This window comes from Hemitrygon akajei, chromosome 3, assembly GCF_048418815.1.
Source record: "Hemitrygon akajei chromosome 3, sHemAka1.3, whole genome shotgun sequence".
Classification (NCBI taxonomy): domain Eukaryota; kingdom Metazoa; phylum Chordata; class Chondrichthyes; order Myliobatiformes; family Dasyatidae; genus Hemitrygon; species Hemitrygon akajei.
Window position 1 is genome coordinate 179,047,859 of NC_133126.1, and position 21,992 is coordinate 179,069,850.

A 21,992-nucleotide genomic window follows, 5' to 3' on the forward strand; every position below is an offset into this window, starting at 1 on the left:
GGAGTTTAGAAGAATGGGGTGGGGGGGGGGGGGGGGGGGGCATGATCTCATTGAAACCTATCAAATATTGAAAGGCCTAGATAAAGTGGATATGGAGAGGATGTTACTTATAGTGGCGGAGTCTAGGGCCAGAGGGCACTACCTCAGAATAGAGGGATGTCCAGTTCGAACAGAGATAAGGAGGAATTTCTCTGTACAGTGTCTAACATATCTGTGGAATTCATTGCCACAGACGGCTGTGGAGGCCAGTTCATTGGGTAAAGCGGACGTTGATAGGTTCTTGATTATTCAGGGCATCAAAAGCTACAAGAAGAAGGCAGGAGAATGGAGTTCAGAGGGACAATAAATCAGCTAGGATGGAATGGCAGAGTAGACACAATGGGTTGAATGGTCTAATTCTGCTCCTATATCTTATGGTCTTATGGTCTTAAATTTCAACCTAATTTGACATAGATTTTCAGCAGCTAAGATGAAACATCTGTTGCTTTTCTTTTCCAGTCTAAATATTTATCAACTAAAATTTAAGAGATGGGGCACTTTCATCATTTCCAGAAGCTCTAACAGGATATCTTGCTTGTGATGTTTTGGTGTTAATGCACCGTGTAACATTAACACTGTGTAAAGTGAAGACTAAGCTGAGGAAAGAGTTTCCATTGTTACTCCTAGTGCTCCTTACATTTTGCCTTCACTTTTTAGGACTGCTCTCTTTGATTTTTCACTTGCCACATTATTTGCACTTAATCTACAGTCTTTCTTTGCTTTTTCCTTTAGTCTTGTACCTTCAGTCTGTGTTCACCAAGGCTTCCAGTTGAACTGGAGTAGGCAGAAGCAATGTATGTTCATTCATGTCACTTTTGACAAACATTCCTTTCTGACTTTGGCATACAGCACTTGGCATTCCTGCCAGATAAACGCAGCCAAGAAAATATGTTGGTCTATAAATCTCAGCGGAGTTGAGCATGTGTCTTGAAAATGTTTGCAGGTCAGATTCATATATAACGAAGCAAATAAAGAGCCACCAGAGGGTTTTGTTGGAGCCTGATATTGACTTAACTGATTTCAGATGTTTGTTCATATTGGCCACTCAGAATTTTCCTCACTAACTCTGTCCCCGATGAGCAATTCCTTTAAAATGACTGCATTTCCTACATTTTTCATCTGGATGCATAAGTAAATATATGTTGGAGATAGTCATAGCTCTTAGTCATCCAACCATCAAGTGGTCTCCTACCATCCTCGAGAGCTTTGTGTCAATTTTAATCCAGTTCCTAATTCATGAGGAATCTTGGAATCCCACCCCATATTAGAAGCTCTGAGGACATCTGAGGAGGTAGATCAGCTGATTGGGCAGTGTTGCAACAATAACCTTGCACTCACCTTCGGCAAGACCAAGGAATTGATTGTGGACTTCAGGAAGAGTAAGTTGGGAGAACACTCAACAGTCCTCATTGAGTGCTCAGTAGTAGAAAGGATGAGCATCTACAAGTTCCTATTCATCAACATCTCAAAGTCTCTGTCCCGGGCACAACACATTGATGCAATCACAAAGAAGCCGTGCCAGTGGTTAAACTGCATTAGGAGTTTGAGGAGATTTGGAAGGTAACCAAAGTATATTTCTACAGATTTACAGAGGAGAGCATTCTGACGGGTTGCATCACCACCTGGTATGGAAAGTCCAAAGTTCCAAAACAATCAAATTTCATCCTGGAAACTATAGACAGGTTAGTCTTGTGTCAGTGGTAGGGAAATTACAGGAGAAAATTCAGAGAGATAGGATTTATGAGCATTTGAAAAACAATGGCCTAATTAGGGAGAGCCAGCATGGCTTTATGTGGGGCAAGTTGTGCCTTACTAACAAGATTGAGTTTTTTGAAGAGGTGTCGAGGGTGATTGATGAAGGTAGAGTTGGATGGATTTTGTTAAGGTGTTTGACAAGGTCCTCATGGGAAGCTCATCCAGAAGATTAAGGTCCATGACATATTGACCATTTGGATTCATAACTGCCTTGCTCTTAGTAGACAGAGGGTGGTGGTGGAAGGGATTTATTCTAGCTGGAGGTTTGTGATTAGTGATGTTGCACAGGGATCTGTACTGGGTCCTCGGCTGTTAGTGATGTATATAAATGACATGGATGAAAATGTAGATGGGTGGGTTAGTGTTTGCAGATGATATGAAGATTGGTAGTGTTGCCGATTGCATAAAAGACTGGCAAAGAATACCACAGGGTATAGATCAGTTGACGTTATTTGCAGAGAAATGGCAGACTGAGTTTAACCAAACAATATGTGAAGCATTGCACCTTAGTAGGCCAAATGGAGAGACCAGACTCTGTTAAGGCAAGACCCTTTACTGTGCTGATAAGCAGAGGGATCTTGGAGTTCAAGTTCATAGCTCCTTGAAAGTGGCTATGCAGGTTGATTGGGTGGTTAAGAAGGCATATGACATGCTTGCCTTTATTAGTCAAAGCACTGTGTTCAAAAATTAGGATGTAGTGCTGTAGCTTCATTAAACTCTAGATAGGCTGCATCTTGAGTATTACGTACAATTCTGGTCACCCCACTATTAGAAGGATGTGGAGTCTTTGGAGAGGGTGCAGAAGTAGTTTACCAGGATGCTGCCTGGTTTAAAGGATATGAGCTACAACGAAAAGCTGGACAAACTTGGATTGTTCTCTCTGGAGGGCAGAGGCTGAGGTGAGATCTGATAGAGGTTTATAAGATTTTAAGAAGCATAGAGCAGACAGACAATATCTTTTCCCCAGGGTTGAAATGTCAAATTCGAGAGGTTATGGATTTAAGGTGAGAAAGAGTAATTTCAAAGGAGATGTGAGGGCAAGTTTTTTACACAGAGAGTTCTGGATGCCCGGAATTCAGTACCTGGGATAATTGAAGAGTCAGATACTGTAAATGCTTTTATGAAATGTTTACATAGGCATATGAATGTGAGGAAAATGGAGGGATATGAACATAGTATAAGCAGAGGGGATTAGTTTAGTTGGCCACTTGATTACTAATTTAATTGGTTCGGCCCAAAATTGTGGGCCAAAGGGTCTGTACCTGTGACATACTGTTCCTTGTTCTGTGTTCTGTCAGCAACAATAAATTTGATTCTGATTCTGAAAAAACATCACTCAAGTGGCAGTAATTTCATTTTTAAGACTACTCATTCTGAGCAAACCTTACAGTGTTTCAGTAGGAAAGTGCATGGTACTTCTGTGACAAATAATATATTTTACCCTACACATTTTTTGTAACAAAATGAGGCATTGAATGGCTGCATAATTTTGTGCCATTTCTGAATTTCTGGAAGCAATTCAGAAGGCACAGGATATATACATCCCAAAGAGGAAGAAGTATTGTAAAGGAAAGATGACACAACTGTGGCTAACAAAAGAAGTCAAAACCAACATAAAAGCCAAAGAGAGGGCATATAATAGAACAAAGATTAGTGGGAAGTTAGAGAATTGGGAAGCTTTTAAAACTAACAGAAGGCAACTAAAAAAAAAGTCAATAAGAAGGTAAAGATGGAATACAAAAGTAAGCTAGCTAGTAATATTAAAGAGGATACCAGAAGTTTCTTCAGATACATAAAGTGTAAAAGAGAGGTGAGAGCGGATATCAGACCACTGGAAAACAATGCTGGAGAGGTAGTAACGGGGGACAATAAAATGGCAGATGAACTGAATAAGTATTTTGCGTCAGTCTTCAGTGTGGAAGACACTAGCAGTATGGTGGAAATTCCAGGAAAATTGCAAATGTCATTCCACTCTTCAAGAAGGGAGAGAGGCAGAAGAAAGGAAACTGTAGGCCAGTTAGACTGACCTCAGTGGTAGGGAAGATATTGGAGTCAACTATTAAGGATGAAGTCTCAGGGTACTTGGAGGCAGATGATACAATAGGTCACAGTCAGCATGGTTTCCTGAAGGGAAAATCTTGCCTGACAAATCTGTTGGAATTCTTTGAAGAAATAACAAGCAGAATAGACAAAGGAGAATTGGTTGATATTATGTAGATGCTTAACAGGCTACAGGCCTATGGTATTAGAGGAAAGATTCAAGCATAGATAAAGCAGTGGCTGATTGACAGGAGGCAAAGACTGGGAATAAAGGGAGCCTTTTCTGGTTGGCTGCCAGTGACTAGTGGTGTTTCACAGGGTTCTGTGTTGGTACATGTTCGTTTTACGTTATAAAGTAATGGTTTGGATGATAGAATTGATGGCTTTGTTGCAAAGTTAGCAGAAAATATGAAGATGAACATAGAACAGTTCAGCACAGTACAGGCCCTTCGGCCCACAATGTTGTGCCGACCCTCAAACCCTGCCTCCCATATAATCCCCTACCTTAAATTCCTCCATATACCTGTCTAGTAGTCTCTTAAACTTCACTAGTGTATCTGCCTCCACCACTGACTCAGGCAGTGGATTCCATGCACCAACCACTCTCTGAGTGAAAAACCTTCCTCTAATATCCCCCTTGAACTTCCCTCCCCTTACCTTAAAGCCATGTCCTCTTGTACTGAGCAGTGGTGCCCTGGGGAAGAGGCGCTGGCTGTCCACTCTGTTTATTCCTCTTAATATCTTGTACACCTCTATCATGTCTCCTCTCATCCTCCTTCTCTCCAAAGAGTAAAGTCCTAGTTCCCTTAATCTCTGATCATAATCCATACTCTCTAAACCAGGCAGCATCCTGGTAAATCTCCTCTGTACCCTGTCCAATGCTTCCACATCCTTCCTATACTGAGGCGACCAGAACTGGACACAGTATTCCAAATGTGGCCTAACTAGAGTTTTATAGAGCTGCATCATTACATCGCGTCTCTTAAACTCTATCCCTCGACTTATGAAAGCTAACACCCCATAAACTTTCTTAACTACCCTATCTACCTGTGAGGCAACTTTCAGGGATCTGTGGACATGTACCCCCAGATCCCTCTGTTCCTCCACACTACCAAGTATCCTGCTATTTACTTTATGCTCTGCCTTGGAGTTTGTCCTTCCAAAGTGTACCACCTCACACTTCTCTGGGTTGAACTCCATCTGACACTTCTCAGCCCACTTCTGCATCCTATCAATGTCTCTCTGCAATCTTTGACAATCCTCTACACTATCTACAACACCACCAACCTTTGTGTCATCTGCAAACTTGCCAACCCACCCTTCTACCCCCACATCCAGGTCGTTAATAAAAATCACAAGAAGTAGAGGTCCCAGAACAGATCCTTGTGGGACACCACTAGTCACAACCCTCCAATCTGAATGGACTCCCTCCACCACGACCCACTGCCTTTTTCAGGCAAGCCAATTCTGAATCCACCTGGCCAAACTTCCCTGGATCCCATGCCTTCTGACTTTCTGAATAAGCCTATCGTGTGGAACCTTGTCAAATGCCTTACTAAAATCCATGTAGATCACATCCACTGCACTACCCTCATCTATATGCCTGGTCACCTCCTCAAAGAACTCTATCAGGCTTGATAGGCACGATCTGCCCTTCACAAAACCATGCTGACTGTCCCTGATCACACCATGATTCTCTAAATGCCCATAGATCCTATCTCTAAGAATCTTTTCCAACAGCTTTCCCACCACAGATGTAAGGCTCACTGGTCTATAATTACCTGGACTACCCCTACTACCTTTTTTGAAGAAGGGGACAACATTCACCTCCCTCCAATCCTCCCGTACCATTCCCGTGGACAACGAGGACATTAAGATCCTAGCCAGAGGTTCAGCAATCTCTTCCCTTGCCTCGTGGAGCAGCCTGGGGAATATTCCATCAGGGCCCGGGGACTTATCCGTCCTAATGTATTTTAACAACTCCAACACCTCCTCTCCCTTAATATCAACATGCTCCAGAACACCAACCTCACTCATATTGTCCTCACCATCATCAAGTTCCCTCTCATTGGTGAATACCGAAGAGGAGTATTCGTTGAGGACCTCACTCACTTCCACAGCCTCCAGGCACATCTTCCCACTTTTATCTCTAATCGGTCCTACCTTCACTCCTGTCATCCTTTTGTTCTTCACATAATTGAAGAATGCCTTGGGGTTTTCCTTTACCCTACTTGCCAAGGCCTTCTCATGCCCCCTTCTTGCTCTTCTCAGCCCCTTCTTAAGCTCCTTTCTTGCTACCCTATAAGATGGGCAGAGAACAGGTAGTTTTGAGGAAGTAGCAAGGCTATAGAGGGACTTAGACATAGTAGAAGAATGGGCAAAGAAATTGCAGATGCAATACGGTGTTGGGAAGTGTATGTTAATGCACTTTGGTAGAAGAAATGAAAGGGTTAACTATTTTCTAAATGGAGAGAAAATACAAAAAAACTGAGGTGCAAAGGAATTTGGCAGGCCTTGTCCAGGATTCCCTAAAGGTTAACTTGCAGGTCAAGTCTATGGTGAGGAAGGCAAATGCGATGTTGGCATTCATTTCAAGACGACGAGAATATAAAACCAAGGATGTAATGTCGAGACTTTAAAAAGCACTGGTGAGACCTCATTGGTAAAGCAGAACTCGTGAGCAGTTTCAGGCCCCTCATCTTAGAAAGTACGTGCTGAAACTGGAGAAGGCTCAAAAGAGGTTTACAAAAATGATTCCAAAATTAAATGGCTTGTCATATGAAGAGTGTTCGATGGCTCTGGTCCTGTATTCACTAGAATTCAGAAGAATAAAGGGTGACCTCATTGAAACCTATTGAATGGTGAAAAGCCTCATAGAGTGGATGTAGAGAGGATGTTTCCTGTGGTGGGAGAGTTTAAGACCAGAGGACACCACCTCAGAACAGAGGGGCGTCCTTTCAGAACCGAGATGAGGATGAATTTCTTTAGCCAGGGTGTGGTGAATCTGTGGAATTCATTGTCACAGGCAGCTGTGAAGACCAAGTCTTTATGTATATTTAAGGCAGAGGTTGATAGATTCTTGATTGGTCAGTGCATGAAGGGATATGGAGAGAAGTCAGGAGACTGGGGCTGAGAGGAATATTGGATCAGCTGTGATGAAATGGCAAAGCAGACTCAATGGGCCAAATGGCCCAATTCTGCTCCTATATGTTATAGTCTATGGTCTTCTGAATGCCAAGAGTTGCCAGCTCACATCTGTAGATTGCAACAGAGTTACTGCTTAAGTACATGATTGGGCTGTGACCAATTCTCCTCCCAACCCACATTCTGATTGCTATCCCTATAGGGTTCCTGCATTATTCCTTGGACATTAGCAATTACTTATTCACATCTGTTCATTGGATAATATCTGGGTTCCATATCATGTGTCACTGTAGAACAGGGGTTCCCAACCTTTTCTTTTGCTATGGACCAATACCATTAAGCAAGGGGTCCAGGGATGTCAGGATGGGAACCCCTGCTTTAGAAGATGCTGCTTAAGAACAAAATGTACTGATCCCTTGGCTTCTTTGGCCTCTGTCTCATTCTTATTCTCCATTCTCAAGTAATTTTGTAGCCATCAGCATATAACCATGTTTAATGTCTCTGTTGAAAACTGTAATTAACATTCTGCAGGCTTTATAATGAGAGATTACAGTAGGCCTCATCCATTTTCCTCATAGCTGGAAGAGGCTGGCATTGACCTTTAAGGTGGTTGATTTGTTCTCAGTCTTGTCAAGAGAGCCATTTCTGGAGCAAGATCTTTATCAATTCATTGGCACAGAAAAACTGGGTGACGTGTGTCAAGAGATTCGACGGCAAATCTTCCAGTCAACTTCTGAAGAGCATTGAGAAAATTAATGACTTCCTTTCAAAGATAATAGCATTCATACACATTGCTGCCCATTTCTGCCTCACTAATGTATGTCATTATCCACAAATAACAACTAATAGGGCAGTCCCTCCTATCTTACGTGGCAGGACATATTTGAGCATGATTAATTATACTGTTTCTCACGAGAGTTATCTTCTGATCTATGAATAAGAATTATGTAAGTTTATCTTCTCCCCCACCCCCATAATTTTATGAATAGCTGAAAGATATATTGCAATTCACAGATTCTTTTAATGGAGTCTAAAATATGAATTCTGAACCTGAATGGTTTCTAAACATCTATAGCACATACCATTGAAATTACAGCCTTTAATTCACTCCTTAGTAGTCACTCTGTGTTTTGGCATTTACCTAAATGTTCCTTTGGCATAATCTGCTGCAAGGTTATCTCCAAGGACATCTTCTTACCCTTGCTTGTAGCTTTGTAGCTGATGAACTCATTCCATCCATGACATGATAGCAGGTATATGTTTTCTGCCGTAGTGCAGAAAATAAGGCAAATCATTCTGTGCTTACAATGGCAGTGTTAACCTGTTATTGACCAAACATCTTTTTCACCTTCATTTTTCTTCAGAACATGAACAACAATTTGTCACTTGGCCAACAAAAATTAGACACACTCAGAGTCCTGAAGGGTCTTGGCCCAACACATCGACTGTATACTCTTTTCCACAGATGCTTCCTGACCTGCTGAGTCCCTCCAGCATTTTGTGTGTGTTGTTTTGGATTTCTAGCATCTGCAGAATTTCTTGTGTTTCAGACGCACACATTTCTCTATCGCCTGAAACTCATTCATTTCTCTATTCATTTTTCCATTGTCATTGACCATATTGGTGGTGAGACAATGGCAGTTTTGGAAAGCTGAGCATGAAACCCATCTGTTGGAAATGAGAGTGTTCCCTCCCAAATGCTGTTATGTTATGTATGTGGAAATGTTTGTGCTCACTTCATAATTTAGCCTTATTTAGAATTCATATCAGTGTACATAAGCTTCAGGGATTGTTCTATAAAATATGTCTTGCGTTTTCCATTGAACTTCCTGCCCCTATTTCAAGACAAGTCACGTTTATTGTCATTTCGACCATAAACTGCTGGTACAGTACACAGTAAAAACGAAACAACGTTCCTGCAGGACCCTGGTGCTACATGAAACAACACAAAACTACACTAGACTATGTGAGGAAGCAGAAGGCTACACTACATGAAACAACATAAAAGCTGCACTAGACTACAGACCTGCACAGGACTACATAAAGTGCACAAAACAGTGCAGGGCAGTACAATAATTAATAAACAAGACAATAGGCAAAGTAGAGGACAGATTACAATATAATAATAAATGATGTGGATGTCAGCCTAGACTCTGATGGCTTGGGCGAATTAGGAATAAGGGGAAGTCAATTAGCTGACTAAAGTTGTTTAGGATTGGTTTGCTCTGACTTCCTCCCACCGTCCAAAGACACACCGGGTAGGTTCATTGGTCATTGTAAATGATCTCGTGATTAGGTTAGGATTAAATCAAGGTCGTTTGGGGTTGCTTGGCAGAGCAGCTTGAAAGGTTGGAAGAGCCTATTCTGTACTGTATCGCTAAAACAAACAAATAAATATGGAGTTCCCAACTCATGATGTGTTATATCATATTTTAGTAGTAAACAATTGTTTAATAACTAGAAGATTCTATAATTGCACATTACGAATAAAGACTATACAGTATTTCTTTACTCATACAGATTTGCATTATCATACAATAATAATACTGTATAGTCATAATACAGCAAGCACATTATCAATTTTTTTTTGTTATTACCGCACCTTTCCATGGTCTTAATTTGACATTTCCTTATTGTTTCTGATTTTTAGGCTGCTTTGAATTTGTTTTCAATACATAAAATAAAAAAAATATTAGTCAAGAAGGTCAATATGCACAAACTGTATTTGCAGACCCCAGGACTGGTACCTTCCAGTGCTCTCAGCTCCTTCCAGCTCAGCAGGAATCCAGCTACTTTGCTACCTTCAGCAAAGATGCCAAGTTGTTTCAACGGGAACCTGAATGAGAGAGATGTTGAGAGGCAAAGTTTTAGCGCATCAATTGCAGTTCTTGACCCCAGGCAGGTACAGTCAGGGTTGCCTTTTGTAGCATAAAGTAATAGAGAATTTATGCTCCGAGATTTTGGAAGGTGGTTTGTCCAGAGGGCTGCAAAGCCCACACTTTTACCTATTTCCTCATTAAAAACAGCAAAAAGTGTCCAGTGTCCAGTGTATTTCAGCAGGTTACTGTCGATGCAATGCTCCTCAGACAGGATGAAGAGGTCAATACTCCCCAATGCCATTAGGCTTTACAATTCAACTGCCAGGACTTAAGAACTTTTTTTTTAAAGCTATTATTAATGCTTTTTGAGTTAGTGATTTAGATGCATATCATATTATTACTGAGTTAAGTATTGTATGTAATGAGTTTTTGCTACAACAAGTGTATGGGACATTGGAAAAAATGTTGAATTTCCCCATGGGGATGAATAAAGTATCTATCTATCTATCTATCTATCTATCAAATCCAGGATGCCACTAACTGCATATATACGTCAATGTGAGGATCATTTTGGGTCTAATGAGTGAGCAAATTAATGTTGCAATTGCTTGGTAAACAAGAAGCACAGAATCATTATGAAGTTGCAAAAGGTTCAATAAAATGCGACAAGATTATGTGCAAGATCGACAGGCCTTAGCATTGGATAAAGTCTAGCTAAATCAGAAACACTTACAACATGCAGTTTTGGTTTTGACCATTGTATTGTTAAATGGTCTTCCTTTTCTTCTTTGCTCTATAAAGACCATCTTCTTCCATGTTTGTTCTAGGTCCTGGAGGCTCTCTCACAGCCTTAAGCTTAGAGGCTCCACTCCAACTGAAAGTACTCCACACTCTTGTGCCAGAGTCCCAAAGTGCAGCAGCACTTCCACTTCAAACTCATTGTCAACGTTAACTCTGCATAAAACAAACATATACCACCGATATAAAAAATTCACTGCGGTGGCATTTTAGTGCAGTACTGGGGTGGGGGGGGGGGGGCTGCACTGTTGAAAAGGTTTACTTTAAGATGTTAATCTATGTCACTGCATTATTCTCAGGTGGATGCTTAAAAATAACATGCCACTATTTTTGCAGGAGAGTTAGCGATGATGTTCTAGCTAGTATGCATTCCACAATCACTGTCCATTGATGTTTGTGTGATCGTACTGTGTGTCAATTAGTTGTTGCTGTTCCTAATGATGACTACAACAGTAATTGGAAGCATTGGATTGGATATAAATGGAGTCATAGAGAAGTACAGCGGAGAAACAGGCCCTTCGGCCCATCTAGTCCGCGCCACAACTATTTAAGCTGCCTACTCCCATCGATCTGCACCAAGACCATACCCCCCATACCACTATTATCCATGTACCCATCCAAGCTTCTCTTCAATGTCGAAATCAAGCTTGCATGCACCACTTGTAGCGGCGGAAGCTCATTCCACACTCTCTCATTTATCCATACCCCTCGTGATTTTGTATACCTCTATCAAATCTCTCAATCTTTTATGTTCTAAAAAATACAATCCTAACCTATTCAATTTTTCCTTATAACTCAGGTGCTCCAACCCTGCAACATTCTTGTAAAATTTCTCTGTACTCTTTCAACCTTGTTTATATCTCTCCTGTAGGTAGGTGACCAAAACTGCACACACTACTCTACATCAGGCTTCACCAATGTCTGATATAATTTCAACATGACATCCCATCTCCTGTACTCAATACATTGATTTATGAAGGCCAATACACCAAAAGCTTTCTTTACACCCCTATCTATGCACCTTTGATGCCTCTTTCAATTAGTTACGGACCTGTATTCCCAGATCCCTTTGTTCTACCACACTCCTCAGTGCCCTACTGTTCACTGTGTAAGATCTACCCTAGTTGGTGCTACCGAAGTGCAAAACCTTGCACTTCTCTGCATTAAATTCCATCTGCCATTTCTCAGCCTATTTTTTTCCAGCCGATGCAGAAACCTCTGGAAGCCCATGAGATCCTTCCTCACTGTCCACTATACCCCCAATATTGGTGTCATCAGCAAACTTGTTAATCCAGTTAAACACATTATCATCCAGATCATTGATATAGACGACAAACGACAAAAGCCCCAGCACCAGTCGCTGTGGCACACCACTAGTCACAAGCTTCCAGTCAGAGAGGCAACCATCTACTACCACTCTTTGGCTTCTCCCACAAAGCCATTGTCTAATCCAGTTTACTAACTCATCCTTAATACCATGCAACTGGACCTTCTTGACCAGCCTCCCATGTGGGACTTTGTCAAATGCTTTATTAAAGTCCATGTGGACAATATCCACTGCCTTGCTTTATTCCACTTTTTGGGAACTTCCTCACAAAGATTGGTTAAACATGATATACCAATAACAAAGCCAAGGTGACTATATTTAATCAGTCCAAATTCTTACATATATATCCAGTCCCTTTAGCCCACTTATATCAGTTTGTGGTGTTCTGAAACATAAGTCTTTCATTTTTACCAATAACTTATAGAAGTGGAATGCTCCAAATAAAGAGGAATTAAGTGATTAGAAAATAATCTTATTCACAGAATAATGAAAATACAAGATTGCCCATTGCCTCTGGAAGGACTGTGCTAATGATAGCTTCTCTTACTGCAGTAGGATTCATGCAAAGAACATCTTGCCTGGTGAATGAATTATTAGCTTTAGGAAAGAGGGTAAAATATTTCCTTCTGTGTAACAACACAACTACTTACTCTCCATGAAGAAAAGAGACTGAATAAATCTAATAAATAGTTTGGCAAGTTGTACCTTGCCCACCCTTCCTTGATCTATTAAGAATGTTAATCTCGTGAAAACCAATTATCAGATAGTACACAAAAAGGGACACAGGTTGACTGGTAAAATTATCTTGCAGATTAATATGTCTTGTTTGTACATTGTATAATGGATTAATTTAGCCCATGAGAAGGGCACTGTCAAATGTCATTGTCCAAGCTGATAATGTAAAATTTAAACATTCTCAGAACATCCATATAGAAATCTGCTGGTTAACTTATTTATGTGCTGTAATCTACCCCTCAGATCTACTGTGATACTCTAGTTATTTTGCCCAACACTCTTTGTAAACCTAATGTTTCTTTGCAACATCCAGAACTGAACACTGTTCAACTACTATCTTCTAACCACTATATTGTATAAGCAAAACAAAATTATGTTCCATTTATGTTCCACTGCAGTGATTGTAAAGGTTAACAGTCTGCTTGCCTTTAGATTTTTTTTTACCTGACTGCTGCATTTAAGATTGTCACTGCATACATTTTTTTGTAGGTCACCTTCTTTTGCGAATGTGAGGAGGGACACATTGGGCTATTCTGTGAAGAATTGGATGGTTGTCACAACATCCAGTGCCTGAACAATGGCACATGTTTGGACATTAAGGAGGGAAACAACTTGAGGAACTTCACCTGTGTCTGCCCACCAGGTAGGCATAATTAGCTTTGATTTTCAGGGTACCAATTAAACTTCAGTAAAACACAAAACCAAATACAGATCTTACGAGGGGTGATTGATAAGTCCGTGGCCTAAGGTAGAAGGAGTCAATTTTAGAAAACCTAGCACATTTATTTTTCAACATAGTCCCCTCCTACATTTATACACTTAGTCCAGCGGTTGTGGATCATACGGATCCCTTCTTTGTAGAAGTCGATGTCTTGGACCTCCAGAAAGTGTCCACAGCATGGGTGATTGATGTTCATGGCCTAAGGTAGAAGGAGATGAGTTATACAGCTCTCGTTACATGCATATGCAGGTCAACTCTTTGAGTGATTATGCAGAAAGTTTGAAGTTAATAACTCATCGGGGTGATTGATAGGTTCGTGGCCTAAGGTAGAAGGAGATGAGTTATTAACTTAAACTTTCTGCATAATCACTCAAAGAGTTGAACTGCATGTGCATGTAACGAGAGCTGTATAACTCATCTCTTTCTACCTTAGTCCATGAATTTATCAATCACCCATCTGTGGACATTTTCTGGAGGCCCAAGATCAGAATGTTCCATGACCACTGCACTAAGTGTGTAAATGTAGGAGGGGACTATGTTGAAAAATAAATGTGCTAGGTTTTCTAAAATTGACTCCTTCTACCTTAGGCCACGAACATATCAATCACCCCCCCCCCCCCCCGGTATTTTTGAAACTCAATGCATCACCTGTGTTTTTTTCCTTATTCGGTCATTGAATGTGGGAACAGCTGAAAAGGCCATCACTTATTAGCCATACCTAATTAACCATGAATTCAGTGGCATGTTGGGTTGTCTTAAAGGACAGCCCTTGATTTAGGGCTGGAGATATAAACAGACTAAACAATAGGTTCATTTGTTCGTTATGTGCCGTGTTGTATGACATGTGCGATTATGGTCTTTCCGTGACCATAATTGTCCTTGGAAAATTTTTCTGCAGAGGTGGTTTGCCATTGCCTTCTTCTGGGCAGTGTCTTTACAAGATGGGTGACCCCAGTCATTATCAATACTCTTCAGAGATTGAAGTCATAGTAACAAGATGGAGGAATGGAGGGGAGAGGAAGGACAGGACATAGAACAGTGTAGCACAGCTCTTTAGGACTTGAAACACTGCCATCTTGTGCAGTGTGTTAAATCGATAGGACATCATTAAAAGCTGCACCATTCTTCTGAAAATATCCATTAGTGTCACTACAGTGCAGTAAAACAGAGAATCTTCATCGGAGAGCTGGTCTTTGCATCAGTCAAAGCCACTGGGAAAAGATTGTGCTGAGATTATAAATAGATGACAGTGAAATATAATTGGATGAGCATCAATTAAACAGCCTACTATGATGTTAGGAAGATATATCAAATGAAGGGTAAATATTGGAAAATATTTCAATGCTAAATTTCTTATGGAAGGAATTTGCTACATTCATCATTGCAAGAAATCTCTCAAAGTGTAAAAGAGATAGTTAAGTCCTAAGGTTGGTAAATTATGTTTCTATATTAACAGATACCCGACGTGGCTCTTTCTTGGTTTGTAAAGGTACTTCAGTAGCTTCTCACAGAAACAGGCCCTTCAGCCCATCATGTCTGTGCCAATCACCAAGTACTTAGTTACACTCATTCATTTACCAACTTCTGTGCACAGGCAATTCAAGTGTTCCTCTAGATACACCCTGAATGTTGTGAGAGTACCTGCCTCCACTTGCTGCTCAAAACAGGGCCTATTTTGTTCTGAAGTTTATTACCATTGTTCAGTGTGAGCTGGAAGTTTTTTCTCTATCCACAAGCCTGAGACATAATGATAAACATAGGTTGGGCACAACCACGGGGAACGTCACTTCATTCTTCCATTCTGCTAAGAATATTCTATCATTCTCTCCATTTGCTGGCATTTACTCTCAGCCGATTGAATGGTTAGTTGAAGGAAAGTAGTTTGCACAGCTTTGGGTAAATAGTGGGGAATGGGGCCAACCTGACCCCATTACTGGTAGAGCTGGGATTTGTGATCATCAGAAGAAAACTCCAGTGGTTAGAGTCATCGCTTCCACAGTAGTTTGTCAGGATAATATCCTGGAATCGCACATTAAAGATTAAAGGTAACAATTTGCTTTATTTGTCACAGTGCATTGAAACGTACAATGAAATGCATCATTTGCATCAGATCAAACCAGATGGGATTGTGCTAGGTGCCCACACTTCAGGCACCAAACTAGAATGCGCACAACTCACTAGCCCTAACTGTACATCTTGGTATGTGGGACGAAACCCACGTGGCCACAGGGAGAACATACAAATTCCTTACAGAGAGTGGCAGGAATCGAATCCCGATCTTACAGTTAGTGCAGTGAAGTGTTACTGCTACACTACTGTGCCGCCATTTTCCACTGGTTCACCACCATAAACTCAGAGCTGGAACGTACATTGATGATGAAATAATGTTAAATTCCATGGAAAATATTAGAGAAACCATTTATTATTTATTTTGAAATATTGGCCTTTCTGTCCCAATGAGCTGCGCCATCCAGCAACCCAGCCCATTAACTGACTAACCAACACGTCATTGGGCTGTGGGAAGAATCCAGAGCACCTGGAGGAAACCCATGCACTCATGGGAAGAGCGTACAGACTTTCTCACAGATGACGTTGGAATTGAACTCCAAACACTGATTGCACTAATTGCTACGCTACTCTGATGCCCTAATAACTTAATTAAGCTTAATTAACTGAGTTCAATTTAGATTATAAACTGAATAGATTTTTATTTAGTTATAGTTCACAAAAATTATAGAATGATTACAACACAGAAGGAGGCCATTTGGCCCTTTGGGTCCATAATGGTTCTACTATATATATCAACAATCCCACTAACGCCTCCCCCATCCACTGCAGTAGATCTGCTAATTCTTTCCCAAACAAGAGAAAATCTGCAGATGCTGGAAATCCAAGCAACACACACAAAATGCTGGAGGAACTCAGCAGGCCAGGCAGCATCTATGACAAAGAGTACAGTCGACGTTTTGGGCCACGACCCTTCATCAGTTGTGATGAAGGGTCTCGGGCCCGAAACATTGACTGTACTCTTTTCCATAGATGCTGCCTGGCCTGTTGAGTTCCTCCAGCATTTTGTGTGTGTAACTAATTCTTTCTTTCCAGATATCTATCCAGCATTCATTTCAGCACAGAGCTATCTCCCAAAATAATGTGCTATCAGTTATCTGGAAATGTAAGTAATAACAGAAGTAAATTGTCCATAATGGTTCATAATTGTCCATAATGTCAGGTGAGATAATGGTCAAAGTTAAATGACAGGATAAACAGTTTTAGTGTCGTTGCTTGAGTTATAATGTTGGCCATGTAAATAGTTGCTTTCCTGACAAGGAATAACTACTAAAAAGAAAATTCTTTTCTGCTGTGAGAAGTAGTTATATTCTATTTTCTGTGTTACCAGGTTACACAGGGGAACTGTGCCAGACTCAGATTGATCATTGTGTCTCTGAGCCCTGTGAAAATGGAGCTACCTGCATGAGCAGAGAAACAGGCTACAGCTGCCTCTGTCTAGAAGGTAAGTTTCCAACAGGAGCAGTACGTCTAATATCCCTCAATGGCGTGTTTGGGTGCCAGAGACCCAAGGCGGACTGCCCTGGGGTTGAGTGGGTGGCTGGGAAGGAGGAAAGCAGTTTGTTGTAGTGTCCTGCTGAACATGGTAGGTCTGCTACGTTGGCGTCAAATGTGTGGTGACATTTGCGCGCTGTCACCAGCACGTCCTTGGGTTGTGTTGGTTGTTAACGCAAGCCTGCATTTCTCTGTACATGTGAGAAATAAATAAATCTGAATCTGAGTAACCCTCCCTATCTCCAGGTACTCTGCCAAAATAAGAACTGAGAACCACAATTTTCAAACATACATGAAATTTCATTCGAATCCGGGTGAAAAGATTTTGAAAACCTCAAAAAATAGATATTGGAAATCTGAAGTCGAAGAGGAAATGTTGGAAGTACTTCACAAGTTAGGCAGCAACTATGTGGAGAGATATAGAGTTAAGTTTCAGTCCCTTCATCAGCACTGGGAAGCAGAGATAAGAAGAAACTATGAGCAGTCTGATTTTCTCCTCACTTTCACTCTGGAAAATGAAGGATATACTAAGCCTACCAGACATGAATTCTTGCTCTGCATTCAGCAATCCTAGATTCTTCACTGTCTACGTGTGCCCATTCCTCATTAACCAGGTTTACAGTGTATTCTCGTGTAGTCTCCATTTCCCCCTATCAGAGACATTCCCTCTCTCCACCCCCTCTTATTGCCTTCCACTTCTGATGAAGAGTTTTTGACCTGAAAGGTTAATCCTATTCCTCTTCCCCCAGACCAGGCCTGGCCTACTTAGTTTTTTTTTCCCCAATATGTTCCGTGCTTGTTATTTTAGTCATCAGTAGTAGGCATCTTAAAGAGAATGGTTAGCGCCTCTGGAAGAATCAAACTCCAGTGGAATGGGAGGGCCCTGGGCCCTTACAATCCATGCCGGCTCTTTAGAGAGCAAATTTTGCATTCCCATTCCAATCAGTTTCTTTCCCCTGAATTCCCCTGAACTCTGCTTTTTTTTTACCTTCTCAAAAGCCATGATTCAATCTGCTTGGGTTGTTTAGCAAGCAAGGACACTTGCTTTGGAACTGTAAGTCATTCAATTGTTTCAGGCATTTGGGATCAGAACTCTTCATCATGAAATACTTTCAAAATGCTGTCGGGAGTGCCGCAAATACCGGGTACTAATGATCAAATACTCTAGCAGTGCTGGCTGAAGAATGACTGTAGGTCAGGATCTGAGGAAAGCTGTTCTGGCTGCTTAAGTTTTATATTTCTAAAGAAAATGGTGTTGATTTTCGAGAACTTCCTTAATAAGAATAGGAATTCACAGTGAGAGGCAGGGAAGAAGATTTGATAAAGATGATGAGGTAAATCAAATGGAAGGATGCATTGTATAAGTGTGTGACTCAGAGGGAAAGAGACAGGGTCAGTGACAAATAATAATAGAAGAAAGGTAGAAAAGTTTGGGAGTTGGTGAGTAAATTAAGCAAATGCAGCCCATATAAAAGAGCTAGCACTTGTTTCAGATGATTTCCAGGGAAACCTGAATATTAACCTAAACCAATATTTTTCAGGCTATTTTTCAAGTAAAACCAATATTTTTACTTACTAACTCCTTCCAGGAATATCACATGGAACACTATCTAAACTTTGCCACCCATTAGTGTAGTGGTATCTGTGCTGAGTTGAGTGTCGAACTAGCAACTCAGCCTCATATATATTTTTAAAAATCAGACAAAAAATGCTAAAGAAATGGCAAGATTTCTGCCCAATGCACCACAAGGCATGGAAAGGAACACGAAAACAAAATCTGAACTACAGGAGTGCTTGAGATACATTTTCTCTCATACTCCAGTATCTAATACAGTTTGATGACTTGCATCAAATGGTAAAGAGATGGAGATAACCTTAGAAACAATTTGGAAAGAAACAAGAGAGGTTATATATCGTGCACAATGGTGTAGGATATTAAAATACATAATTACTATCTTTGCACTCTTGACTAAACTAACTTTCTATAGATTTATTTAACACATTTACTGAGAGTGCAACAAAATACTACATTTCCCACCTGCCTTGTCTGTCTATCAATCTAGCCCTTAATTTCATCATTTTTCTTTAGAAATCCACAGTCAAACCAAAAACTGTTACTTATTTTGATTGACTTTTGGATTCCTGAAAAGAATCTTTGAGGAAATCTAAGCATAAGAGATTCTGCAGATGCTGGAAATCTTAAGCAACACACACACACACACAATGCGGGAGGAACTCAGCAAGCCATGCAGCATCTATGGAGGTGAATAAACAGTAGAGATTACGGCCAGAGACCTTAATGAATCGTAATTCAGTCCCAGTGAATGGTCTCAGCTCATAACGTCAACTGTTTATTCCCCTCCATAAATGCTGCCCGGCTTTCCGAGTTCCTCCAGTATTTTCTGTGTATTGCTTGAGGAAATCTAAACATTTTAATCTATAATCAGACAGATGTTTCAAATCTGTTTCTTGACCTTATACATCTAGTATGGAGCTATAATTTTTAGGCTTTAATTTGCAACAAGGCAACATCTGGCCCCATTGACGAGCACCAGCTGAGCAGCGTCAGTCTGTAATTGCTACCCAGTAATTGTAAATCGATGGTAATTACTTGCATTCGATTGATGTAAGATTGGGAAAAGCAACATCTCCTTTCAAAAGGAGAAGTAAACATCACACCAAATCAGAAAGCAAACAAACAAATACACAAATCCTGGAAGACAATTGATTAAAATAACATATGTCCTGGGTATGTTAAAACGGTGAAGCTGCATTATTCTTCAGTGTCTGAATTCATTTCTTCCCTGCTACCTCTCTAGACACTAAGTTTCTGATCTCAGAGGTTCTGTATGTACAGATCATTATCTTCAGGAGGCTCAAAGCCAGCCTATGACTAAGCCTTGGTTTTCATTAATGTTATTTTAGTGGGCAGCTCATCACAGACCCTATAGATTTTGAATCAAATATTCTGCCCTTTATATCAAGTTCAACTTCAAATTTAGTTGTCATTCAACCATATAAATATATACAGCTAAACAAAACAGCATTCCTCCAGGACCAAGATACATTCAGGCACTCACAACACTCAACACATATAGTTACAACAGCACGTATAGTCACAAAAACAATATTGCCACAGATCCCTGAGTGATATGGGCTGAAGATTGATGGTGCATGGGATGTAAAGCATGTAGCAGTTCTGTTGGGTCAACCGTAGATGAAGATCTCGCATTTGCACCATTTGTTGGACACGCAGAGACCACTTCAACCAAATGTGCCACTAACTTACCAGAAGCCTGGTTACGTATAAGGGAACTATCACCTGTTCTGGACACGTGAGATTCTGCAGATGCTGGAAATCTTGGTTAACACACACGAAACATTGGAGGAACCCGGCAGGTCAGGCAGCATTCCTGATGAAAGTTCTCGGTTTGAAATGTCGACTGCTAATTTCCCTCCAGGGATGCTGCTGGCATGCAGAGTTCCTTCGACCCCCAACCTGAACATTCTTGGAATGTGGAAGGAAACCAGAGCACCTGGAGGAAACCCACTTGGTCATGGGGAGAACGTACAAACTCGTTACAGACAGCAGCAGGAGTCAAACCCCTATCAATGATCGCTGGCACTGTAAAGTGTTGTGCCAACTGCTGTGCTACTGTGCCACCCAGTCAGAACTGACTCCTGACTTTATCTGAAAAATAGAAAGCAATTCTTGAAGTATCATGGCCAAACACTTTGTGTCCATCTCTGCCCCTTGAGTCCCCTATCTACTCTCTGGCCTTTGTGCAATGTTGCTAGATGTAAGACGAGTACTGTAATTTCATATTTGGTTGGGAAAGTTATTTTATTATTTATTTACCATGTTTAAATTGTATTCTCTAAGACAAAATTATAAAATACTTACTATAAATACTGGTTGAGTTAATTTACATTTTCCACTACAAATCAGTCCTAGCAAGCCTGAAGTCTAATAGCTGCATCCGACACAAATGTTTGCTAGATCATCCAAATAAATTTCATGCATCAGTAAGGACAGATATTTGCAATGTTTATAATGGATCCCCCTGGACTTTATAACATCTGGGCCTAATTTTTAATAATTTATATAAAATTCATTTCTAACTCGCGATCCACAGAAGGGCTATTCGATCAATATTAGAACCTGAAAGTATGTGATATGAAGAATAATGAAATAAGAAGCAGTAAGTAATCCTGCTTCTTATCACTTTAATGATTGAAGGGAGCAAAACTTAAGCAATTTGCAAATTGCAACTAAATTCCAATTTTGAATTGCACTCAGAATGTAACATTTAACCAACAGGCTGGTATATGTCTAGGGGAAAAGGAGATCCAGCCACACACCAACCCCACCTCCCGTACACGCAGGTGCTGTGAGAATCAAGGTTATGCCTTGCGCACGCACACAGTATCAAATTCACACCAAATACCATTATGAAATACACTTTAAGGAGTTTACTAAAACTAAAAGAGTACTAGGCAATACAATATATATGAAAGAAAAGAAAAAGCAAAAGGCGCCAACTTATCAAAGTTCAGTCAGTTTAGTGCACGTCGTTGGAGCTCAACCATCGAACCATTCGACCCCTCGTCGCTTGCCTCCGACCTCCACATCCTCGCACCTGGGACCACCCGGGTGGTCAACTGAGCAGTGCAGCGCACGTCCACCTTCCTCGGCGTCTTCCTCCCGACTCTCCTGAAAACCCGCGAAACCCCCCCCCCCCCCCCCAAGCTCCCAGCCTCACAAGACAAAATAACATTCCCCATTGGTTAACAAATGAATACAATCCCCATATCAGCAAGTCTAAAGCTAAACAACTGCGAGAGAAACTCTTATCAGACAAAGAAGCATTCCTACTCTTAACAAACCAAAGAAGCCATTTTGAGTAACATACACAGGATATTGTACAAGAATAAGAGCTTGTATTTATATAAGGCCCTCTGTGAGGGCATGCCCATCCCAATAACTTTAGAAACATAGAAATCCTACAGCATAATCCAGGCCCTTCGGCCCACAAAGTTGTGCCAAACATTT

The 21,992-nt window shown here is 40.8% G+C and overlaps 1 protein-coding gene across 1 annotated transcript in view; it reads left to right on the top strand.

Annotated features, from left to right (window-relative positions):
• Positions 1–21,992, top strand: part of dner (delta/notch-like EGF repeat containing) — a 275,113-nt gene that overhangs the window by 209,097 nt on the left and 44,024 nt on the right. Inside the window, exons 6-7 of the mRNA XM_073041483.1 lie at positions 13,147–13,300; positions 16,776–16,889. Coding sequence (XP_072897584.1) covers positions 13,147–13,300; positions 16,776–16,889 — 268 coding nt within the window. The remainder of the gene's footprint in view (positions 1–13,146; positions 13,301–16,775; positions 16,890–21,992) is intronic.